Source organism: Melozone crissalis, unplaced genomic scaffold, assembly GCF_028551555.1.
Source record: "Melozone crissalis strain CALT ecotype California unplaced genomic scaffold, PUWL_Pcris_2 ptg000027l_1, whole genome shotgun sequence".
Classification (NCBI taxonomy): domain Eukaryota; kingdom Metazoa; phylum Chordata; class Aves; order Passeriformes; family Passerellidae; genus Melozone; species Melozone crissalis.
This window is the reverse complement of record NW_026535805.1, coordinates 5,238,348-5,262,848: the sequence shown is the minus strand read 5'-3', so window position 1 is coordinate 5,262,848 and position 24,501 is coordinate 5,238,348. Positions and strand designations below refer to the sequence as shown.

The following is a 24,501-nucleotide window of genomic DNA, read 5'->3' as shown; positions in this document are numbered from 1 at the left end:
AGTACCATACAGTGGCTTGCAAATATATTAAAAAAAAATATGGCTGACTCTTTTCCAAACAAGAATTGTTTCTGCAAATTGTGGTGACCCCTTGCTAGAGATCCTACATCTTCTAGACAGCTAAGGTTATGCTAAGTATGTCTAGCCTTGGTTTTTACTTCATGTACACAATCACATTACTTCACAAGGACATATGGCTGAAAAACACTAAGCTGATTGTCAGAAGGCTTTAAACTCTCCCTCACTGACCTAAACTTGGAATAGCCTGTCCCAAACTGGATGCTGTATTTGGAAGCCCCGACTTTTTGATTAAAAGTGAGCTGCTTTCTGTCCCTAGGAGGGTTGCTGGCAGCAATGTTTACCAAGGGATAGAAACTGTAGCCTGCTGCTGCTAAGAAAGCCTTGTCTTCAATCTTACATAGCCCAGAGGGGAGAGAGGAAGAGTCAGAATCCCAGTCTCAGAGAGCTCTAGGGGGTTGATCTTGATCTTTGTTTTATGCTGCCTTCCTCCATCTCTGGAAGAAGCTGCACATTTCTAGTCTAGGATAGATTTCATGCACTGGAATTCTTCCCAGAGTTGGCACAGCTTCAGAGGGTTTTAATCTTGGCTGTAGAACCCACATGCTGTTGCAAAGATCCCCAGGGAAAAATAGCTGGAAACAGACAAAAGAACAACAAAGCTACAGGGTCCTCCAGGAGGCTGTACCCCACTGAGATGATTCCCCAGCAGCCAGTCATCCAAGCAAGTCCCTCTCTTCATTCCCCATCGCCCCTTGGTCACCACAAAGCATCCTAGCCCCTGGGTTCTCTGCAGGACACTTGACTTTCACAGAGCGCCCTGCTGTTTGCTGGTGAGAGCTCTCCCTGCCAATGCTGAATTAGGGCCTTAGCAGCTTTTCCTTAGTGGCATTCTCCTGTCTCTTCAAGGTCTCACAAGAACCTTCATCTGCCAGAGCCCTTCAGTCACTCACAGAAGCAAAAAGTTCACATGATCTCAACTGCTGCCACTGTACAGAGAGCCCTGGAGATAAATGCTGAGTCCCTTCACCCTTCCCTTTACATGGATAGTCTACTTCAGCCCTCTTTCAGGCTTGGCCATAAACATAAATTTCTGGGGTGCAGGGTAGAGCACTTAGCTCACCAACACAGAGCACTGAGGCCTCAGAACAGCACTTGACACAGCACTGAGGTATCCACCTCTGTATCTACACAGCAGGGTGATACATTTCTATCTGCTCTGCAGGTACAAAGTTCTGGGGGTTCTGCCTGCACAAAAGAGAAAGTACCCAAGAAACTTGAACATGCATACACTGGTGGTTGTGGAACATGATTGGGCTTTAATCTTAAAAAGCTTGGGTCTGTTTCTACCCGGGTTGGATTGTGAACTGTCAGCAAAAAAAGTGGATCAAGAGCAGTGCTGAGGTTACCTGTGAAGTTTGTTGTAGCACTGAGGAAGGCTATTAGTTGGAAAAGGAAGTTCAGTTCCAAATCAGATACTAGCTTTAGCTCACAAGCCTGATCCTGTAAGCCTCACTCATTTAAGTGGCTGTCTTGCTTTCAGCAAGATTGGTGCAGCCAGCAGCTCTCAGTAGCTTGAGCCAAAAGTTTTTATAGATAACTACATCCAGGCTGGAGGGGAAAGGGAGAAGACAGACATAGCAAAACTAATTCATTTTCCACAAGAAAGCAGTAATAAAAAGGAGATAGTAAATGAGCCTTAAGGTCCTTAAGGTTCTGAACAGCTACTGAGTTACAGGAAAGGCTACCATGTTTGGTAATAAATGGTGTGACAGGCTGCAGGCATCAGCAGCGGTTACTACAGACACAGCTTCCAAGACAGAGACAGGCAGGAAAAGAGAGATGGAAAAAAGAACAGTAGAATTAAAAAAGGGTTAACTGGGCTTTTGAAAGATCAGTGTCTAAAAACCTTATTGAGTATAGAGTCAGAAGTCCTTGGTGTTCCGAAATTCTGGCATGCTCCAAACCCTCCTGTTGGGCTGGGTGCCCCGTTCCACATCCTCAGAGATGGTCTTGATGTCACTGATGAATGGAGAGATCCTGGACCGAGATTTAAATGTTGTTAAGGAGAGGCTGGTTCTGTTCTTTGTGTTCCACTGCCTTGCAAGCTTCTTGGCCTCTTCCTCCTCTTTGATCTTCTCAGCAGCTTCCTGCAGGACGGAGCGGAAGAGCCGGGATACTTCCTGCGCCTCTGGTTCGTACTCTGCAACCACTTGCCTGAACCTGGAAGCACAGGCAAGGCACAGCTTTGATTAAAAACATCAAATTCCAGATTGCTGCCAAATCCCTGTGCTAGGCTTGGAACCTGCACTTTCCTGCTAAATGGGACTCCCTGCACAGAAGGGAACAACAACGAGGAGGGGCCGTGAAGATATGCCCAAGGTCTCTAAAATCACAAGCAAGCCAGGGAATGTAAGGAAGAGATGAATCACTGTTTCTTATAAGCACAAGAAATAATAGGGAGAACCAAACAAAGCTAGAAGGCAAGTTTGAAGCAGAAGGAAGTGCTCTTTTCACACAACAACCTATTAAACCAGAACTCAATGCTATTAATAGCTTAAGAAACAAAATTATTGGACAAGTTTGTGGAAAATGTCCCCAGCACTGCTGATTAAACGTGATTGTCCAAATGCACATCATTGCTTGAGGTCGTCCCTAAACTGCAGCTTACCAGAAGCTCAAGGCAGACCAGGGAAAGCCCCCCATGACTTCCCCTGTTTTCCATTCTTGTTCCTGATAGCATTACCCAATGGCCTCTAGACAAAGGAAAATCCAGTCACTTTCTTTGGTAGTCTTTCAGTATTTAACTTTCCATGGTGTTTCATCTTCCTATGAATTTCTGTAACATAATGGACTGGCTCAGCTGAAAACATCTTGGTTGGCAGCACAATGCTGTATCTAATTAGATAACTCTGAATTATTTCAGTACCTTCTCAGCAAAGAGCTCAAAATGGAGTTTTTTTGAAATTTATTAATCTAGCTTAGTAGCAAGGAAGTGAAGAATCACCACTGTTTATTTTACAGGTGAGGAAGATAAGATGCAGGGCAGAATAGTTTTCTTGAAGCCACTGAATGGGCCACAGGCTGAGCAATGAAGAGATCAAGTCATTGCTGACACCTTGTTGGGTGAATTGTCCCCAGCCTGGGGAGTGTGGGAGCCACTCCCAAGGCTCACCCTCTGGTCCAATAGATGTTCTGATTGCTCTGTAATAGTACACATTTGTGACAGGTGGTAATGTGGCAGCTCTTCTAATAAATAATCAGTTCTTAAGGTGAAATTATACCTGCAAGGAGACACAGAGCTAAGCTAGTACTTCACTAAAATCCAGGTGTTTGTACTGCAGGGAAGATAAAGTGTATAAGGTAAGCATTTTGATATTTTCCTCCAGCAGAACTGAACAAGGATGGAAAACAGTAGGACTGTATTTAAATTAGCCCAATGCAGCAGAAGCTGATAGAATAAGATATTGCCTCTTGGGTTTTTGAAAAGCCCCAGGAATGTAAGAAGGAGTTTAGCACAATATGGAATTGCATTGCTTAATGGTGTGCCAAAGGATACCCAAGATAGCAGGGACAGAAAGCAAGCCAAGGAGAAACCAGAAAAACTTTTTGTATGCTTATTTTGACTCCGACTGTGGAGGCCTGAAATTGGCCACACATCTTGACACCCTGCTGTATCCTGATATTTCCCTCCCAGCAAGTACTGGCAGCTACAGGTACAGCTGTGGGGACACCAGTGTTGCCCACTGAGGGAGCTCAGTGTCAGCAGAAGCACCAGTGTCCAGCCAGAGCAATTTGACACAAAACCTTCCAAAGTCACCAAAATGTTCCTTAACTGTTTCAGTCGCTTTCAATTCTTAATCTCCCTCCTCTGCCCCCTCACCAAAAACCTCAAAACTTTGAATGTTTGGGTGCAAAAGGCCTCTGAGGTGCTGCAGTTCATGCTGGTATTTAAGCACTGGCACAGTGATGCCAAACTGAATTGTGCAGAGCCTGGAAGGGAAAGAGATGATCTCTTGCTGAGGGTTAGCAGACAACAGCAGGAACTGGGATTTGTTGGACATTGCAGACTTCCTTTCTGCCTTTTGAGGAAGCACTTCAGTTGCATTATCAAAGAGCCCAAAATACAGTTTTCACAGTAAATACATTTTCCCCTTTATCCTATTTGAAGCATAGACAGGTGAGTCCATAGAAACTCAAGTCTTCACAACATTCTTATTATTATACCAGAGAAAGCAGCTTCAAAGGATTTCTATTGCAGAGGTGAACTAAAATGAGACATTCCATTATTTTATCTCAATGTGTGTTGTAAAGAGAGGTGCTATCATATTTTATACATATATATATAATTAGATCCTCCTCTTTTGTATTGGCAATTGTGCACCCAAAAGGCCTCCTCACTGCCTCCACTTTCAGAGGCTGTGTGTCCCACTGCTGGATTGTGGCTCCAGAGCAGGGAGCAGCACACATCAGGCTATTACTGGGCCAGTGCCTGGCTCTGGGTACCAGAGGGAAATGAATGATGTGACAGCAAATATTCCCCCTGAGCAGAGAGCTCCAGTGCTAATGCCCTGGGTTGCTGAAAACACTCCCTACCAATCCAGCTGAAATAGTTTTCTGAAATCAGGGTAGCTTTCCACCTGCACAGCTATCTGCCTGTTTGCATTCTCTTTTGCATAGTTTTGTCAACTCTGCTGTTAAGATTTACCTCTAACTTTTCAGGACCAACACCAAAACTACTTTGTAAGGATTTGAGCAGGTCTAAGAAACAAAGAGAAAGCAATCCAAAAGACTGTCTGCCAGTCACACAATGGAAAGCCACTCTGATTCTGATGGAGAAGGGAAAGGGGATCCTTTTCTCTCCCCTAACAGGATGAACTAACTTCACCCCTTTACTAATGCCCACCTAACTTCAGTACCAGCACGTTTATGTAAGGGACAAGCTCATGTAGGAAATCCTAAAGGAGTGCACACCACAAATATTTCTCTACAGAAAAGATGGACAGGTTACCAGGCCTGAGTTCCAGCTAAACCAGTCTGTGTATCAGAAAAAAACCATGGTTTTGCTGCAGGCACCTACACATAACCAAAGCCATCTTCCCCAGGTGTCAGTGAACACCAGTTCATGTGCTGGATGCTCCAGCAATCTGCTGTCTGCACACAACAGCCAGTATATAAAACCAGAAAACCACTGGAATCAGGCAGTATGGCCTTGTATCTTGGGAAACAAACTCCACACAAAGCTGCTCAGTGGGGTTAAGAACACAAAATTGCACAAGGCTCATCTGTCTTCTACCAGAGGTTAAGACCCTTACACTTTTGCATGGGATAGTTTCAAACTAGGCAACCTCACAACCATGTCCAGAAACACCTCAGCAGGGCTCCCTTACTCATCACAAAAGCAGACCTCTGTATCTGATCTGTGGCTCAAGCTGTGGGAGTGCTGGCTGCTCTCCTGGAATTCATCATGCACACACGTCACACAGTGACTGGGACGTGACAAAAACTCACCTTGAACCAGCACAGACCTGGGGAGGATGAATGGGCATACACAGGGATGAGCACATTCCCCAGTCCAGGCAGTGTTGGAATCACAGTTCAAACAAATTTGTCCCTTTCATTGCTTTATGGGGCTGTCACATTTCAAGAATCCTGCCGTGCTTGGCTCATCCTGGCACTGCTTTTTAAAGCACTGTCACCTGCCTGTGTTATTCTGTAGGTCCCCTGTACAGTGGGCTCCCTAAGTACAGCCTGAACTTTAAAGACCTGTTAAATCCAGTGAAAGTCCATGGATTTAAACAATGTGCTTATAGTTCAGGGTATTCCTGGGTGCCTGTCTGAATGGGGAGCTCTAAGTAGATTTAGTCATTCAAAGAAAATGTGGGGTTGCTTAGTGCTAATAATTAGCTGCTGACTCCTGAATCTATATTTTGAGCAGTAATTCTGGTTCTAGGGTAACACTCAAACAGCTTTGCTAGAAAAGGCTCCTTGACTCCCAAAGAATTACAGCATTCACACTAATTGCAACTCATGTCACATCACCTCAAACTTAAGCTTGTCATTGTAAATAAATCCATTTCTGATTTTAGTCATTTGTCTTACATTAAGTCTTACTAGGAAGGCCACTTCAGCTACACACAATCCTTATAAAATTACAGTTCTTAGCCTGGGATATTGATAACAACTCAGATCACCAAAATGCAGGTTCACATTTCCATCCTAGGGAGTTTTTTGTTTCCCTCTGGACACAGGAGGACAAAAACCAACTGTTTCACTCTTCTGAAACTGAAAGCAATTAAACAGACTTTAACTAGCTCTGACTAAGGTTAAAGCTCTGAGTAGAGATGGGAAAAATCCAGCATTTTTAATTGGCAACATACCATTCTACTTGTTGAGTTTGACCAGGGCGGATAGGTACTACAGACCTCACCAAACTCACTGTCAGTTCCTTCAGCTGGCTCCAGGATTTAATTCTAAATAAACAGAGATCTCTAACCCAGTAACCTAAAGCTAAGTTACTCCTGAATGCAATGGCTTTATTTGCATGAGGTGAATCAGGGTCTCCAGATATCTGATGCTATTTGCAGTGTGTTTGAATCCTTCTAGAATTCCAAGAGCCTCAAAGAGAAGTTCCTATTGACCCAAAATACAAAATAGGCAATCTGGATCTGAAAAAAACCTGTTCATTTGTGAAGTGCTCCTTTCCAGCCTCCTCCACATCTAAAGAAACAAATTTGGATAAACTTTGCCTCTCAGTAAATGAGCCCATACCCACAGAAAAGGAAAATTTGGATCATTTAGACCTTTAGAGAACAAAGTGACATCTCTGACAACTCACATAAAAATGTTTTGTTCTGGCTTTGACTCTGAACTCAGAGGCTCACAAAGCAGGAGACCTTGCATGACACAAACAAAACAAACTCTGCAGTCTTGCAAGATGCCTGCTCCTTGTGTTATTTAAGAATTATGTGCTTGTTGAGTGCAAAAAGGACTTCAAAAAGGATCTCAGCTCTTCAAATATCTAAAGTGGAAGGGAAAGGATCAAGCTTACTATTTCAGTCAGAACCAAGGGCTGTGGTAGGGTACATGCTCTGCATTTGAATTTCCCAATGCAAAGTCACAAACTTTTTTTAGGTGGAAGATTTTTCTAAAAGCTGCTACATATTAGGAAGTCACAGAGAAGTGCACATCAGCAGTGCAGTGATCTTATTATTAAAGTACTTATCTGGGAATGTGGAGGTTTCATTGCATTCCTATTATACTCATCTTGTGGAATTTTGGGGAAGTTACTAAAATCTCCATCTTATCTCACTTTCTGTAAAGAGAATTTATCCAGTTTTGGCTGCCTTTCTTTTAAATGGCAGGATCTTTTTTTTTTCTTTCTTTCTTTCCCCTGTATATTTTCACCTCCTAACATGGCAAGCCCCATTCTTTTTCTTTGTTTCCTCACCAGCAATGAAAATTCCATGGAATGACAGAGCTCTCAGTTAGAAGGTAGAAAAGGAGAGGGGTCAACTCTTAACATTTCCAACACAATATGAAAGGATTATTGAATAAAATTAGGACACATTAGCTTAAGACAAGCAAAACACAGTTTTTTGTAACAGACTTGTAGTTCAGGAGTGGAGCTCTGCCACAGGGTGCCAAAATGTTATAAATTTATACGTGTTCAAAAAGAGAAAAGCTCCCACAACTTAAACAACTGAAAGAAAAAGCCACATCAGCCAATTATGGATAGAAGGTGCACTTGTGGCTCCAAAAATCTCCCAGTTACAAGGCACAGTAAGCTGGATGTTATATATGAGGTGTAATTGTCCCTGCTGTTGGATTTTCTTCCTTGTCCTTTGCTCTTTTCCTTACACTGATGCCACTGGTCAATGCAGACTGCTCACCAGATCAGCCAGACCTTTGACACAATCCAGTTCCACCATTTCTGTGACTGTGATAGCCCCTTCTCAGTCATAGAATTGAACCAACAAAGGTTATGAAATCCTCAGGGTTTATTTTAGTGTGGCTCTGCTAACCATGCAAGCTCTGTAAAACATGCCACTTCTCAAATCACAGTGTAATACAATTTATGACAGCACCCTATTTGTAAGAGGAGTTTTAAGAGGATGGTTTTAGCCTACTTCAATCACCCACACAGAGTCCACCAACGTTGTTGAGTACATTTATCTACTGCCTTTATCTACTTACATTTATCAGTATGCTGAATCCTGAACAACAGTGAACAGCCATTACAAGCTGCACTGAAATCAGACATCTAGCATGATCTGTATCAATTAAACAAAAAACAAATAGCAGAGCAGCAAATTGTATATGGCTCAGCTTAATACCTTCCTGAAGCGGATGAACCTTGGGGCCTCTCTGCTCCAGCAAACAAAGCCTGCTGCCATGGAAATAACCTGTTAGCCAGCCAGGCCTCGCTCAGTGGCCCTGGGGATGGTAAAGATAGCTCTGAATCCCAGGGGTTTGAAGTGGCTTGTTTACAGCATAGCTTGGAGTTATACAACCACAAGGCAGGTGCTGTTCCCAGCAAATTTTCACTAGAGAGGTCTTGGTCACTGAATGATCCCAAATTCTGCCATCGTGGCAACCTTTGCAAGAGCCAAGGCTCTGTGTGCCAGGTTGCTTCCAAGGTTCAGCCCCAGGGAAGATGAGGGCTAGAGAGGTAATTTTGGCATTCTTTCCTGGCTACATCCACTGTAAGACAGAGGAGCAGCTATTTCCAGCACTTTTGCAGCTGCAATTCAAGGGAAAACAGGAGCCAGCATATGCAGTGAGGGACTGCAGGGTGCTGAGAGCCTCTTGTATATGTTCTGTAAGGACTGTGTTCACTCTAATCCCATCTGAAGAACATGTTGGAACAGGGGAAGTTCATTATAAAGGCCCATTGCACAACTTTGCTTTGGCTGAGGTGCACTGCAGAGTCACTGCTCCTCACTTTGCCAAGTTTGCCTTCACTGTGCCAAGTGCAAGAGTTTATCTTAGAGCAGCCACCCCAAAAGGAAAAGAGCCACACCTTTCCCTTCCAGTCTGCATGCTAGAGCAGGCTTAGATCAGTTTCTAAAGGCATTCTCACAGGAGGTCACTCAGCAGGCAGGCAGCAACCCTAAGGGCAGCACTTGAAAGGCTCCACAGCAAGAGAGGCTTTGTGCATATCTAAACACTGCAGAAGTCAGAAGCACCACTTGACTGTTTAAATCAACTCATCCCCACCTGCATCCCATGACTCCATGTCTAGAGTGAAGAGGGAGGCTAGGGAAGGGAGACATTCTCTGGGAGAAACTGGTTCACAGGCTGAAAAAAATAACAGCACCTTTAGGCTGGTTTGGACACTGGGGACAAGTGCTTCAACACACCTGCTGGACAGCTTAAATCCAGGAATGAAGGCTCCAGTGAGAGGGGGGGAAACATCAAAGGAGGCTGTTCTGAAGGCTGGGGAACCTCTGCCCTCAGAGATATTCAACAGTGGACAGGACAAGGCCCTAAGCAACCTGATCTAACTTTGAAGGTGGCCCTACTCCAAGTAGGAGGTGGAAGTACATCCCTCTACAGGTCCCTTTAAACCTCAGTTTCTCTACAATTCCAAATGTGAAGCAAAACCAAACCATCACAATACTGAGATGGTACCTGTTCATCAGGCAAGGTAATGCTGCTCTGGCTACTTAGGAGCATGAAGCACTCAACCAATGTCAGAGGGAAATAGCATTCTGTAACTTCTTGGGGGAAATGATGTTAAACTGACTTAAAACATTAGATTTCCCTTCTCTCACAAAGACACTATCCCAGCACAACTCATGATACAAGATGCCACATTTTGGTTCTGCTGGTCCTAGCAACTCTCACTCTCTCCTCACACATCCTAAAGAGGAAAGGGGGAAAGGCAAGCTCTTCATCACCCCATCTTTGGCAGTACCTGAGTATGACAGGCCCGCAGTAGGAAGGGTGTATTTTGGTGCACATGTCCTCCAGCTGCAGCCTCTCCCCGGGGCTGATGTCGTAGCTGTGCTTGGGGTAGCTGACCAGCCAGCCGTAGTCCACGCCGCTCTTCATGCGCCGGTACTCGTTCTCGCGCTCGCGCTGCTGCTTCTCGGCCTGCTTCATCTGCCAGCTCAGCTCCATCATCAGCGTCTCCACCACCATCTCCGTGGGGCTCCTCTGGGAAATGCGGTTTGGGGGCTCGTTCCACCTGAACCAGGATGCCAGGGACATCGTGCTCCGTGTGTCTCTGCTGGGAGTGGGGTGAGGGTGGAGAGGGAGAGAAAAAGAGCAGTGCCATCATCAGCACACCTCAGCTGAGAACACTTCCCCCCTCACCCCTCCAGTCTGCTGTTGAAATTGCTGCTGGATAACCACTTGGAAATAACTGGTGTCCAATTGGCACCTTGGTGTGGCAACCCAGGAAATTCCTCTGGCTGTCCTGGAGTGTAGCAGGCCCAGGGCCTGCAAGGGCCCCGTGGAGAGCAGAGGCCTAAAGGTAGGAAATGCCAAGTCATGGTGTGGCGGGGTCTCTGCTGGTCAGAGTGACTCTGAGAAATGTTAGAAAGTCTCTTTTCCCAGCCCAGCGCTTGAAGGAGGAGTCAGGGCTCTTCATTTCTCGGTCTCAAGGTTGTTTATTTTATCTTATCTATAAAAAATTTTCTCCTGCCCTGCTGAGGTCAGCTCAGCAAGACAGCCCAGCCACACTGCCTGCCCCCAGGGCAGTGTTATGTCTTTATACTAAAACCTACGTATACAATGTCTACAATTACTTTCCAATACCTATCCCCTATGTTAGACAGTGAGCTTCTACTCAGTCTGAAACCAGTCTGAAAGTGCCAACATCATAGCAGAGGACGGAGGCCAAGAAGAAGAAGGAGAAAGGCTGGACACATCCAGTTCCTTCCATCTTGCCCCCTGAACCCCCATAGCAAAACCCCTAAAATCTACTTTTCCAACCTTTGATAACTTCACTAATATTCTACTTAAAATGTTGTGGCTTGCAGATCTTCATACAAGGTTGGTAACTTGCTCCATGGGCCATAATCAAAACCACAGGCATCTTGGGCTCTGTGCCAGGGTCTCTGAGCCCCCTGGCAGGGGTCATGGCTGCTCAGGACAGCCAGAGGGATGTCCTGGGTTCTGACAATGGTGAATAGCTAGAAGCCCCTGTCTGCTGCCTTCAAACTCCTGCTTATCTCTCTGTAACCCCACAGGTCACTCTCCTTTAACCCTTGCTATCAGACAATTTCTGATTCCCCTGTATCCCATATAATGGGCTGTTTTAGCCCATTCTGGTTAGAAAAGCTGTCACTGGAACCTTCACAGAACGCTGTGGAACGCCAGAATGGCCTTCTCCTCTCTCTGCCTGCCTTCCTGTGGCTCTTAGCAAGCTAAGGGCTGGAATCACAAAGAGCTGATCCCTTAAGCTTGCTGTGGTTGCCAGAGGCTGAGAACTGCTTCGGTTCTTGGGCAGTCTGTCCCGCAAGAGGACTGAGCTATCCAGCCCGTGCAGCCTGCTCGGGGGCAAATCTGCACCCAGCAAGGGGCAGAATTACTGGAGGGCTCCAGCCCCTGCCCAGGGGGCTCAGAGACCTTGGCACAGTGCCCAAGACCTCTGTGCCTCTGATCTTGACCCATGGAAAAATACCAACCTTTATATGAAGAATTACAAGTCAAGAGAGTCTAAGTAGAATAATAGTTAGTTTGTCACAGGATGAAAAATAGATTTTTGAGGTTTTTAGAATGGGGGCTTGGGGCCCCAAGATTGAGGAATTTGTGTGTGCCTTGTCCTTTTTCCTTCTTCTTCCTAGCCTCCATCTTCTGAGTGATGCTGGTACTTTTAGACTGGTTTAGAGTAGAAGCTCACTGTCTAACATAGGTGATAGGTATTGGGAAGTTATAGGAAATAATGTACACGTAGTTTTTAGCATAAAAAAGACAACACTGCCCTAAGAACGGGCAGTGTGCCTCAACCCAACCTGCCAGACAGATCTGTGGCGGGTTGGAGAAAGAATTTTATAGATTAGAAACAATAAACAACCTTGAGAATGAGAACAGAAGAGTTCTGACTCCTTCTTCAATGGCTGGGCTGGGAAAAGAGACTTTCTAACACATCTCGGGGTCACTCTGAGCAGCAGAGATTCTGAGGTCTTGAGAAATCTCACCTGCAGCAGCCAGCTCGCTCAGAGGGTGAGACAGAGGGTGAAGAGGCACCCTCACTTCCTCTCAGCATGTCATTGAAATGAGTCACAGCCCTGCCACCTGAGGCCAGGTTACAAGGATGCTTTGCTTCCTGCAGGCTGGGGAAGCGTTCTCCTGCCCACACACGGGGCTTGGGCTCGCCTGGCTGAACCCTCGTGGGAGGGCACGACCTTGCAGCAACCCCACCTGTAACAACTCAGTGCACGGAGTCAAAGGATGGCTGGGAGCTACATTCTGGCCAGGAGATCCTTGGAGGTCTCCTCTGTGACCTGCTGCGGTGGGCTGAAGCTGATGCCCACCAAAGCTGCCCAATCACCCCCTTCCCCAGCTGGACAGGAGAGAGAAAATGCATTAAATGTATCTCATGGTTTGAGAGAAGGACAGAGACATCACTCAGCAATTACTGTCAGGCACAAAACATACTCATTGTGGGTATATTAGTTTATTACTCATCAAATCAGAGTTAGATAATGAGAAATAAAACCCAATCTTAAAACACCTTCCCCCACTCTTCTCTTCTTCCTAGGCTCTGCTTTACTCCCAAATTCTCTATCTCCCACCCACCCAGTAGTACAGAGCGATGGGGAATGGGGGCTGTGGTCAGTTCACTACACTGCAGCTGTTTCTGCAGGTCCTTCCTCCTCAAGGGGAGGACTCCTCATCCTTCCTTTGCTCCAGTGTGGGGTCCCTCCCATGGGGCAGTCCTCCAGGAACTTTTCCAGTGTCAGTGCTCCCCATGGACTGCAGTTCCTCATGAACTGCTCCTCCCTGGGTCTCTCACAGGAGTGCAGTCCTTGAGGAACAGGCTGCCCTGTGTGGATTCCCTGTGGTGTCACCAGTTCTGCCAGCAGACCTGCTCCAGCTTGGGCTCCTCTCTCCAGGAGGTCCTGCCTGGAGCCTCTTCCACTGTGGTCTTCCCCTGGGGTCACAACTCCTTTTGAACATGGATGTAGGTGGATCTCTGCATCCTCTTGAACCTCCATGGACTGCAGGGCACAGCTGCCTCCCCATGGGCTGTAGGGGAAACTCTGCTCCACTGTCTGAGGCACCCCCTGCCTTTCCTTCCCCGCTGACCTTGGGGTATTTAGAGCTGTTGCCCTCCCATAGCCTCCCTTCTGTCTCTCTTTTGTTTTTTCCCCTTCCCCATTATCCCAGAGGTGCTGCCAGCTGGACTGAAGGGCTCAGCCTTGGCCAGCAGTGGGTCCCTGCTGGAGCCATCTGCCATTTGCTGTGTCAGACATGGGGGAAGTTTCTGGCAGTGTCCCACAGGAGCCACTGCTGTAGCCCCCATCACCACCAAAACCTTGCCACACAAACCAAACACACCTGGGTAGGTTTGCTGCTCCTGCTGCTGTATCACCAGCAGCAGAGCTCACCCTGCCTGGGCAGCACTCACAGGAGCCTGAGCTACAGGGCCAGACAGAGCTTTAACCATTATTTACCAAATGTATGGCTGCATGCAGCAGAGGCTACACCGCCTTCTACAAGTCCAATTATTTGCTTTGCTGCAGGAGCACTCCTTCAGCAGCACCCCCAGGGCCAAGGGAACTGAGGCTGCTCTGAGAGGGAAGCAGAAGCATACCAAGGTTTAAACTGTTATTACTTCTAAGTGAGAGGTTTCTGCTGCTGGGAGTTACCCAGCACTTAGCAGACAGAACAAACTGCATCAATCAGCTCAGAAAAAGATGGAATTAACTCCCCACCCAGCCAATCCCTTCATGTTGTCCCTTCAGGAGGACAATGCATGGAACAAAGTTATTACCTATTGTACTTGTATTTAAACACAATGGACTCCAAAACAGGCACTGGGGAGCTGAAGAGGAGAAAAACAGCATCTGTTTCTTCACACAGAGCACTTACGTGCCTTGTTGCTCCCTCCCATTAGCCCCTGGGGACAGGGGTGGCACAAATAAGGATTGCAGCTGGGATTACAGAGAGGCTCCTCTGGCAGCAGCCCAAGCAGGACATGGCGTCAAAAGTTAACATGAGGGCAAGGGATTAAAGAGTCTGCTTCTGCAGGCCTGAGCAAATCCTCACTGCTGGGACACACACAGGCATGAAGTGATGAGGAAAAATATGCTTTTCATTGAGCTTCCACCTTTAGTGACAATAAAAACCACCAAAAGCTCATAACTGCACAGTACTCCCAGCACAGCTGAGAGCCATGAGCTCCCAGACTCCCTGGATGAGAAGAGATCCACAGCATTCTGCCAGGACTGCAAGGAAAAGATGCTTCCATGCATCATTCACTCATCCTACAGTAGCCTGTTCACTTTCCAAAGTGTTCATACTATGTAAATAAATCACACCATTAAAGGAAAATGCTCCAAAAACCTGGATAGTCTGCACAGTGTCCCACATCAAATTATTTCAGGCTCTAATGCTTAGACTTTTCTAGAAGCAGGAACTTTTCCAAAGTGCATCAAAGGACTAGTTTTCTAGTCCTATACCCTACCTCTCCCAGCAAGCAATGCCAGTTTCTTCAAAAGGCAAACACAAAAGGGCTGACAGCTTCCACAGGTCACAGGTGCAGCCAGCTCAGAGTGTGAGGCACAGATCTCCCACCCCTGCAAACAGGAGCACCAGGATGTGGGGGGATAGAATGTGAGGAAATAAAGATAGTGCAGGAGGTAATCTCACTCCTGAGGAGCTGCAGCTGCACAAATTACCAGAGGTTAGGAACAGGCCTGCCCTTAACAGGCCACAGCTGGAACCAAGAAGAAGAAGAGTGCTACAGAAGAGTGGGTTAGCTGGGTGAGGAGAGATGGAGTTTGTTGGCTGTGCTGTGAGGAGCTGTCTGTGAGAAATCACCCACACCAGCTGGGCAGGTTTGCAGTGCCTGTACAGCAGAGATGGCTGCAGTGGCTGCCCTGCAGCATCAGCTGTGGCTATCCTGGTGACAGCAGCCACAGCCAGCAGCTGCTGCAGGTACTGCTGCCCCTCCCCATCCCTGTGCTCTGCAGGAGGAGCAGCCAGTGCTTCCCTCTGTGTGCATGGCCAGAGTGAGTGCCTCCAGCCACAGCTCCCACAGCAGCAGGCAGAGCTCTGGTGTCTCAGCTCAGACACAGGAACAGGCTCAGGCTGGAACTGAGGCACTGACAGCTTCAAATCAGTGACTCTGCCACTCCAGTGGGTACCTGGAGCTTGCCACATGGTGCCTCCACTCACCATCACACAGCATTAAGGATGAAGAGCTTTTCCTTGGTCTGATCACCCCCTGTGTATCCCTAACAAAAGTGAGGGGCAAAACAGGCCACAAGCTGTTGTAAATAATTTAAAGTCTCCTGTTTCTTTTCAGCTTCTGTGATGACAGTAGTTTTTGTAAGCTGCTACAGGTACCATTATTATTTCTATTTGTGCCTTTATCTGATGAAGGTGAACATGCCCTTCTGTATTTTAATTCTGGCTATGACCTGGTTTCACACTGGTTTAGCTCTGCTGACTTCTGTGGCATTAGGGGTAAATCAATATAAAGCATTACAACTGAGGAATGCCCTTCCAGCTACTCCTGGCTCACCAGCTGTTTCATTAGAAGAGGAGCAAGAGGGGAATTTAGTGCTCAGACTGGGAAAGAGAGCAAGGAGACTTGGATTTTGCATGATCCTGGGCTGTTCTTATTGCATTTATGGATTTTAGTTCCACAGGTCTCCCTCAAAGCAAGGCATCCTGCACGAGAACCATTTTACCTAGCACTAGTGTTACAGAGAATAAACAGAAAAATATTTTGGATACCTTGTCTGCTGACACCAAGGCCTGCTGGACCTGAGCTTTGCCCAGTCCCAGAGTTTTCAGAAAGCTCTGGTAAAAGGCAGAATTGCTTTTAGTGTGGGAACATGGATATCTCTGACCCCAAATGGGGCTTTCACTTGACTGCCATAAAAGTCTGCTTCCAGATGAGAAGACTACAAAGGAAGGAGAGCACCTGACCTGCAGCTGAAATGGCCTGTTTTCAAATGAAGGAAAACCCCATGCAAGCTTTTCATGCACACTGGCAGCTTGTGCTGGCTGCTCCTAAGGGAGTCCTGTTTGTATGAGATTGTTTCCTTCCCTTCCCTCATCCATCATCTCCTCTTTTCGAGAGCTGGCAAGTGGCCATCTCTATTTAGCAGGCTCAACAAGCCACCACTCTTCCACTACTGCTCTTAGCAGCCTGCAGAAGATACTGTGGGCTCCATTAATTGTGGTTGCTGGTTTTAATTTAAAGTTCACAGGCAGGCAAATCATTAACTGACTCAAAATGGCTTTCCCATGTGGAAAAACTCAAAGCACTGTTGGCAAGATGGGGACAACTAAAGAAAGGCAAAAGTTACAGCCTGACCTTCTTACTGGGGAAAAGGACAAATTTACACTTTGCAAGCATTCACATTAAAATTATTTTTAAAAAGACATTGCCTCGGATATCTGGATACAGATCTTTCTGTTGCCCAATTAGTCCATTTTCCAATTCCTTCTAAGAGGCTATCCTGGGAGCTGACACAATCCAGCTGATGAACATCTCTGGTGTTATTCAACCAAAATTTCTGAGGGGTTTATGTAAGTTCCACTCCAGAAACAGACCTGAGGTTTGAGACTTTGGTGTCATTGACCCCAGACCTTTGCCTAGAAGTCACTGCTGATTGCAAGTCTGACCAACCACCTCACAGAGTTTTAAGCATATGTTTACCTTAACTGTGCTAAAGTCTGGAATACCTGGCTTTCTCCCCCTCTCTCTCTCCCTCACAGTCTCTGAGGGATTGTTTCAAATTTTAGTAATTTTTAGTAAGTCTTGTTGAAAGTTTTTAATGTAAATGTTTCCTGTTAGTTTTGCCTTTCTTCAAAACTCCTACACTGTTCTCTACAGTGTCAGCAATTCCTGCATTTTTGTCTTCATGTACTTTTGTAGCTTTCTCCATTTTCTCAGGGCATGTTCTGAACCTCATCTTCCATTTTTTTACCTTCTCACATGTTTCCCCATGCGATTTCCTCTTCTTGTTCCAAAGAACTCACCATCAGAAATATCAACATTCACAGGCCTTATCTGTTTTTTCACCTTCTTTCCACAGGGTTTCAGCCCTTCCTAGCCCTTTCCCCAGCAAAGGGAGTCTGTGTCCTTGGCCTGCTGGTCTTTGGCCAGCTGGAGGCTGTTCCTCCAGCCTGACAGACACAGGCTCCTCCAGGCTCCATCACCACTTGCTAAGACTTGTCACAGTCTTAAACCATGAGTCAATCAGCAGGGCCAGCTTAGTGTATAGAAAATCAACTTTTGAGAATAAAATATTCATTTCCATTGATCCTTCTCCTTGCTCCCAGCTTGTAATGTCCTTCAGGATAGGAGAGGAGTATGCAGAGGGTGAGAAATGTGCATTTGGATAAAAATGAGAGTAGAATAGGACTCTCTGTCCTCTGTTGGACAAGTCTCCTGTGGTTTGCCATTGCCTTCGCCTTCACAGTGCTGCTGACAGTCCTGTGTGGCTCTCAAGAGCCTTGGGGGTGTGGTGATTGTGCAGGAGCAGAAGGAGAAGCCTTAAAGGGGTTACGTGAGAGAAGCCTAATCCATAATCCAGTGATGTCAATAGAAAGGCTGTCACTCAGCTGCAGACAGATTTCCAAGAAATCCATCATCATCCAGTCAAAGCATGCCAACAAACTGGGCTGAGGAGCTGGGAAATGCCTTCCCTCCCTTCTTGTGGGTGGTGGTTCCTTATAGCTACAGTCAGAGAGCAGAATTTGCTCATGCAAGATACCCACTTAGCCTTTTTCCACACGTGCCAGATCACAGGCTAACAAACAAAGAAATTTATTTCCAAAGTGGGTCTGACCTCCAAATTGTCCCCATAATTGTACTTTTTAGAAGACACATAGTCAGGGGAAAAAGAGATAATGTCAAAATGCAGAGCATATTAAAATTTGTTTTAAATTATTTACCTCTTCAGTAAGATTTGGATTACATTGTCCAGAAAAGTCCAGTGTCCTTCAGATACCAAAAGGTATCAAGTACCTGCCTGGACTGCAGCTCATGGGTAGATTGAAATTGGTTTGGCTACCCCCCTCTCTGAATTCTGTGCTGATGCAATGTTTAACAGCTGCTCAGGCAGAAATTGTGGTCATGGCTCTGCTGCTGGCTCTATCTGTATGGAGTAGCTTTAAGTAGCAACAGCATCAAAGATGAACCTCAAAATCTATTTCTCTTGTGATGAAGATATTTTAATTTTTGTTCCAAAGAATCTTAGCAACTTCTACTAAGAAACTGCTGCCAACACCTTCTCAATTTTATTTATATAGTCCACCATAGCTTTGTAAAAGAATCTCTGTTCTCCACCACTTTCTGGTTTGTTCAGCCTGGAGAAGAGGAAACTGAGGGAGACTTCACTGCAATCTACATCTTTCTCACAAGGAGAAGCAGAGGGGCAGGCACTGATCTCTCCTCTGTGTACCCAGTGACAGACTCAAGGGAATGGCCTGAAGTTGTCAGGGCAGGTTTAGGATGGATGTCAGTACAAAGCCCTTCACCCAGAGGGCAGCTGGCACTGGCATAGGCTCCCCAGGGAAATGGTCACAATATCAAGCCTGGCAGAGTTGAAAAACAATTTGGACAACTCTCTTGGGCACATGGTGTGACACTTCAGGATGTGCTGTGCAGGTACAGGAACTAAACTGCAATGATCCTTGTCCATCCTTTCCAACTCAGGATATTCCGTGGGGCTTTTAAAGTTACTTGCCATTATCCTCTCCAAACAGAGAATTTTCCCTTACCAGGGCCCAAAGAACTCTACTTCCTATGCATCTGGAATCTCCTTTCTTGCTCAGTGACATGGAGGGCTGAGGTGTTTACAGCTACCTGCCACGTGATTGTAATTTCAGTGGAAATTATTATAAGCTCAGCCTGGGATGCTACAAAGCAATTAATGCTGAAAAAGCAGTAGGTAGAGCTTGTCAATCAAGAAATTTAAAAGCAGTGCAAATATCATTATATTATCACAGCAGCATTCCTCATTCTGACCTGCAGAATAAAGAGAGAGAACTTTGAAGTACATTCAGGGGTAGACCACAGCAGAAAACCTGCGTTTTGCTTTGTAAGCACACTGAATCCCCTGTTGTGATAGACACAGGCTATTTCTGGACTAAAAAAATTGAAATTCACAGTGGTTAACACGTTTCCAGGTACATGACCCTGTTTCAGGTAGCAAGGAGCTTTGAATAACAGAAGTGCAGGGGATGAAGCGAATGCTTTAAATGCAACCTTATTGTCACGTCTTTGTGGTGACAGGTGTTTGGAGACAGCCTCACAGCAGTGTCCAGGAGCAAAGCCAGCTGTGACAGGGCACTGTGGCACCCAGCAGGCCCCTGCATGCCAGGCAATGTCTGTCTGTCTGTCTGTCCCAGCACGGCTGCGCTCAGGGTCCGACCTGCCTGCCCCTGTCTGTCCGACCCTGCTGCTGCCAGCTCTGCTCCCAAAATTGCGGGACAGCTGCTCCCAAAGCAGCGGGACAGCCGTGCTGCTGCTCGGTGTGCAGCCCCTGCTCTGCACTCCCTTTGCTCCAGCAGGTTTGGCACTGTCAGCACTACACAAAGGGACTGGCTCTTTGTCTGCTGTCCTTGTCACAGAGTCACTTAAGCCTTTAGTGAAGGTGTGTGACCAACAATCGCCGCCGGGTAAACGTGACAGGAGGGACTCAGAGCCAACCAAAGGTGCTGCAGGACAGAAAAGAAACAAGTGGTACTCTTTCTATCAAAGAAAGGTTGAGTGGTATTATTTCTATCAAAGGAAAGGTTGAGTGGCCTTCTGGAAATACCACAACAGTGATGAAATACATGAATAGGTCACGTTTTCTACACCTGGTAGCCCTCATAAGGTTTTTTTTAATGAAAGCCTTTAAAATTGAGAACATACTAAAAGTACTGCTCTTATCTCTCCCAGTATTTGTGTAGTTTGTAGTACATTCTTAGTGTTTCAATCTTCTAGAAAACAAGTGTATCTGATGCATTTTACATCTGCATTTTGATTGCAAGAGGGGTAAAGAAAGACGAATTCAGTGCAAACTGGGCCCCAAGTTCAGGTGAGAATAAGGAAGATGATTTTCAGTCACTAACCAAAACACCATGAGGAAAGGTAGCTGATCTAACAGGTACAGCTCTATGATCTGCAGCAAAGCTGCACAAATGTAAAACAGATTTATCTCATTGAAATAAATGAGAGTTCTGTTGATTAACTCCAGAGGAAAATCCAGTCTTAAAGAAAGAGGGAAGGAAGGGCCCAATAGCTTGGAGCTCTCCTAATTCCTGGCACTCTACAGAAGATAATCTTTGTGTTATCTGCAAAAGCAAAAGGGTGGGTTCTGCTCAAATCTGCTCATGAAGCAGAGCAGCATTTTGCAGTTTATCTACTTATCAAAGCAAATGAGTTCCCTTTGTTGAAAAACAGAACTATTTTTATGCCAATATATCACTCATGCTCGAAACAGTGTTTCCACTAGCAACCATAAAATCACTCTGTCATACAACTTACACTAAACTGTTACCTAAACCTACAGGAGACAGGAAGTTAAAGCACAATGAACTGCTCTGTTTGACTGATTTGTTATTAAAACTCCTATATATTGCTCAGATCTTGCCATGTTGGATCAAACACACCTTCAATTCTGTACCTTGCTTTGATCTCTGCAGACTACAAAGCCAGGTTTCCAGTCAGGACAGAGGGATGTAAAGTACTCTTCACCATTCATTCAGCTGTGTAAATGAGAATTCAGGATGTAGCACAGACCCAGAGCTTTTTTTGTTATTAAAATCACCTAAACCACCAGAAAAAAGTATTCTGCAATAAAACAGTAATAGTATCTGATGGAAGGGACCAATACAAAACGCTTTCAGAATTAAAACTCTGAGAGATCCCCAGCTCATCTTTCTCTATTCTACTACTGACCACACAATGTTATTAAAGGGGCACTAATGTTACAGATTGGAGCTTCTAATACTGTCATCCACTGCAGATATTCATACACAGAGTTATATAAAGAGATTGAAACTCTGACCCAAAGGCATATTCCACCTGTCGTCAGGCCCTCTGATGTATTTTTATTCATATATTGTAGTGAAGACCAGACTAAGTGCTGTGAAAAGGGGCAGGTGGGATGTGCATTCTCCATCCAGACTGAGGACTGATTCCTCTGGGAAAGCAGGAGTAACTCATTGCATCACAGGTGAGAATGCAGTTTAACAGACACCTGTACATTTCTGTTCAGGACTGAACCTTAGTTATGGCACCTACCAGAATGAATCTTGACCAAAGGTCCCCAAATTCCCACTCTGACTGCAGAGTTTTCTCTGTACTGCAGAACACTAGGACCAGTGTTTAAGTTTGATCATTGTGACAGGAGCTACTTAAAAATATACATTGTTCCAAAATTAGCAACCAAAAGAAGAAAGCTAAATTTACAGCTTGAAAACTTAAGCCTGTCTTTATCGAGATCATCCACAGCACTGGCAGAGCTCTGGGAAAGCTCATGCTTTCCACCCTGGAATAGCTGCATGTCCCACCTGTGGGCACAGAGAGCCTCTGTGAGCATGAACAGCGCTGTCCTCACATGGGTTTTAATGTATCAGCACTAGGAGATGCAGAATGTGTTCTAGCCTCAGTTACACTGCCATAACTCAGAAGTTGTCTGACCGACCTTCGTGGCACCTCCCTGGGGTTGGCAAACACTGAACTTCCACCCTGCAGGCACTTAGCAGGCCAGGTGTCTAATCAGAGAGATTTTAAATACGGTATAAACATAAAGCAGCATAAACCATGCTTTCCTCCTCGATTGCCTGTCCTTACATAACCAGTTACCCGGCGCTTATCCATCACCCATGCAGCCGTGCCCGAGCCCAGCCTGGCAGAGCTGCCGAGGGGCCCCGGGCCCTTCCCTTCCCTTCCCACCCGTCCCGCCTCACCTTTGGCACCAGCGCTCCCGCTGCTCCTGCGGACAGACGGACTCGGGGCGAGCGGAGAGGGTACCGGGAGGAGGACGTGGCTTGAAGTCAAGCCCTCTAAACTGGCACAGCAGGCTTAAACCCACACCGGGCTGTGGATTAGCCCTGGTGACGAGATACAACAGCTGCGCTTACGGCAGTGCCTTGGAGCGATTAGGGCTCGGTCCGCTCCCTCCGCACACTCACTCAGCCTCCCGCCAAGAGCCGGCACCAGTTTAAAAGTCCCTCCAAACCACGGAAACTTTGTGCCGTTTTCTACCCTGCAGCTGAGGCTGCCCTCGGAAGAAACGCAGGTGCTTGAGGGCACCGGGACCGGCTGCAGCTGCAGGCGGGGTTCGCTCCCGGGGCCGTCCCGGCGGAGGCGGCCGCACCCCGCGCCCTGCCGGGAGCCGCTCGGGCCGGGCGGTGCCCGCTCCCCGGCACCGGCACCGGGACACCCAGCCCGGGCTCTTCGCCGCAGAGACAGCGGTCCCCTCCGCCGGGCACCGCCTCCGCCCCGCCGGGCACCCTGCTGGCCGTGACCCCAGCTCCACCTCCTCCTCCTCCCGCTCCTCTTCCTCACCGCGCTGCCCGCTGCCGTCCCGCCCAGCCGGGGCAGCGCCTCTCGCCGCCGCCGCTGCCGAAGTTGAGCGGAGCCGCCGCTCCGCAGCCGCCGCCGCCGCGCCCCGCCCGCCTCGTTCCCATAGCGACCACGGGATGCCCGATGCTCGGTCCGGGACCGTGAGCTCCGCCCGGGCACCGGCAGCGGCAGCGGCACGGCGTCAGACCCCGCGGGGACTCACTGCTGTACACGGAATTTGCACCGACAAATAACGGCGCGGAAACTGGAACTGTTCATTCATTTCTCACCAAGTCCTTTGGGAAGAGAACAGAGCAAAGCAGTCTTCAGCCACAGAAGCCACGAGGGTTTGGAGGGATGAAGGATGAGGGGTCGGCACGGGAGTTGGAAGGGCATGGAGGAGAAGAGGAGGAAGGTTTTTACAAACACTGGCCCAGGTTGCCCCGTGAGGAGGTGGATGTCCCATCCATGGAAACATTCAAGCACAGTGCTCTGAGCAGCCTGACCTACCTGGAGATGTCCCTGCTCATTGCAGGGTGCTGACTAGATGGTCCCAGTCACACACACGGCCACAGTGTCCTCTGTGAGCCCACAGTTCCTCACCCAGCCTCTTCCCACAGTGCAAAAATGTGCAAAACCATCCCCAGTATCACTGGCCAAAGCCCCACCAAATCCCAGGAGAGCCAGGCTGTGTCAGAGGGCTGCAGAGCTACACCTTGGGTGGGGACAGCACAGGGACAGGTGACAGCACTCAATGACACCTCCAACCTGAGCATGTGTGCGAAGTCGAGCATGCCCCACTGAAAAGCTTGCACAAATGATGGCCCAAGTTCTTGGTGTTCATGCAGCACAGGCACAGGCAGAGCTGTTCCAGACCATGTATGTGTGTGCAGCACACACATAAACCAAAACAGCCCAGCTGAAAATATTACAGATTACAGGATTCCCAGTGCAGTCTAGATTAAAATGTATGAGCATGGGGGGTTTTAAAGTTTAGTTTATTATTAGATCAAAAATACAACAGGCATAACAAAGAGATGGGAAGCATTTTTCTGTGCTAATTATGCGTGGAGGATTACTTGTCTGTCCTGAGCCTCAATGTCAGCCCAGTTTGTGGAGGTTTACAGCATCCTGGGTATGCTCTGCTCTAAATGGGTTGTTGAGTTGAAGTGAAAAGTCATCTTACACAAATAAAGACCATTATATTCTCATACATTAAAACCTATTTCAAAAGTCATCAACTCTGACTAATGCAGAATAATACCCCCTTGAAAATGCTTAGTTTTCAGGTATATTTTCCAGGTTATCTTTTCAATGCAGTGAATTCCTGGAAGTTCTTGTCATGAATCAGAGACACTGATGACTGGGGAATATCTCTGGAAATGTTTCCTTGCAGATATGTATATAAGCCTCACAACTGAAAAATCATTCATCTCTCCTATACTTTATTTAGCAGCTGAAACCAAGGATTCTTTCACTGTTGTACTGACAGGATTTACCAGATCAGTCAGCATCAGATCATCAGTGGCTTGGTAGCAATGCTCTGGTACCATAGATGGAGGAAAGGTTTATCCAGTGGTACATTTCCCAGGACACTCCATGACAGTCAGCTTTCACCATATTGCAATTTGCAGTGCATTTAGCAGTGTGTGGTGCAGTGCACTGGGCCTGCTGTTTCTCACCATTTGTCAGATGCTGCCCTGGCTCACCTGAGCACTCTGCTAACACTGCAGGTATTGCCTGCAGAGCCTTCATATTCTAGTGCCAAAGGCATGGACCTCTGACAA

General features: G+C 46.8%; 1 protein-coding gene across 1 annotated transcript; it reads right to left on the bottom strand.

The window, feature by feature from the left end:
• Positions 1-1,110: 1,110 nt before the first annotated feature.
• Positions 1,111-22,286, bottom strand: RD3 (RD3 regulator of GUCY2D). The gene is made up of 3 exons (XM_054279533.1): positions 22,117-22,286; positions 9,938-10,249; positions 1,111-2,241 (listed from the first exon to the last, which is right to left on the bottom strand). The coding sequence occupies exons 2-3, from the start codon at positions 10,231-10,233 to the stop codon at positions 1,944-1,946; spliced, it is 594 nt and encodes a 197-aa protein (XP_054135508.1). The 5' UTR covers positions 10,234-10,249; positions 22,117-22,286; the 3' UTR covers positions 1,111-1,943.
• Positions 22,287-24,501: the final 2,215 nt, after the last annotated feature.

What these genes read in the sequence shown, in the direction of transcription:
- RD3 (XM_054279533.1), bottom strand. Translation starts at nt 10,233, where the DNA reads ATGTCCCTGGCATCCTGGTTCAGGTGGAACGAGCCCCCAAACCGCATT. An exon ending in TGCGGGCCTGTCATACTCAG is followed by an intron (nt 2,242 to 9,937) that starts GTACTGCCAAAG and finishes CTGTGCTTCCAG; the next exon opens with GTTCAGGCAAGTGGTTGCAG.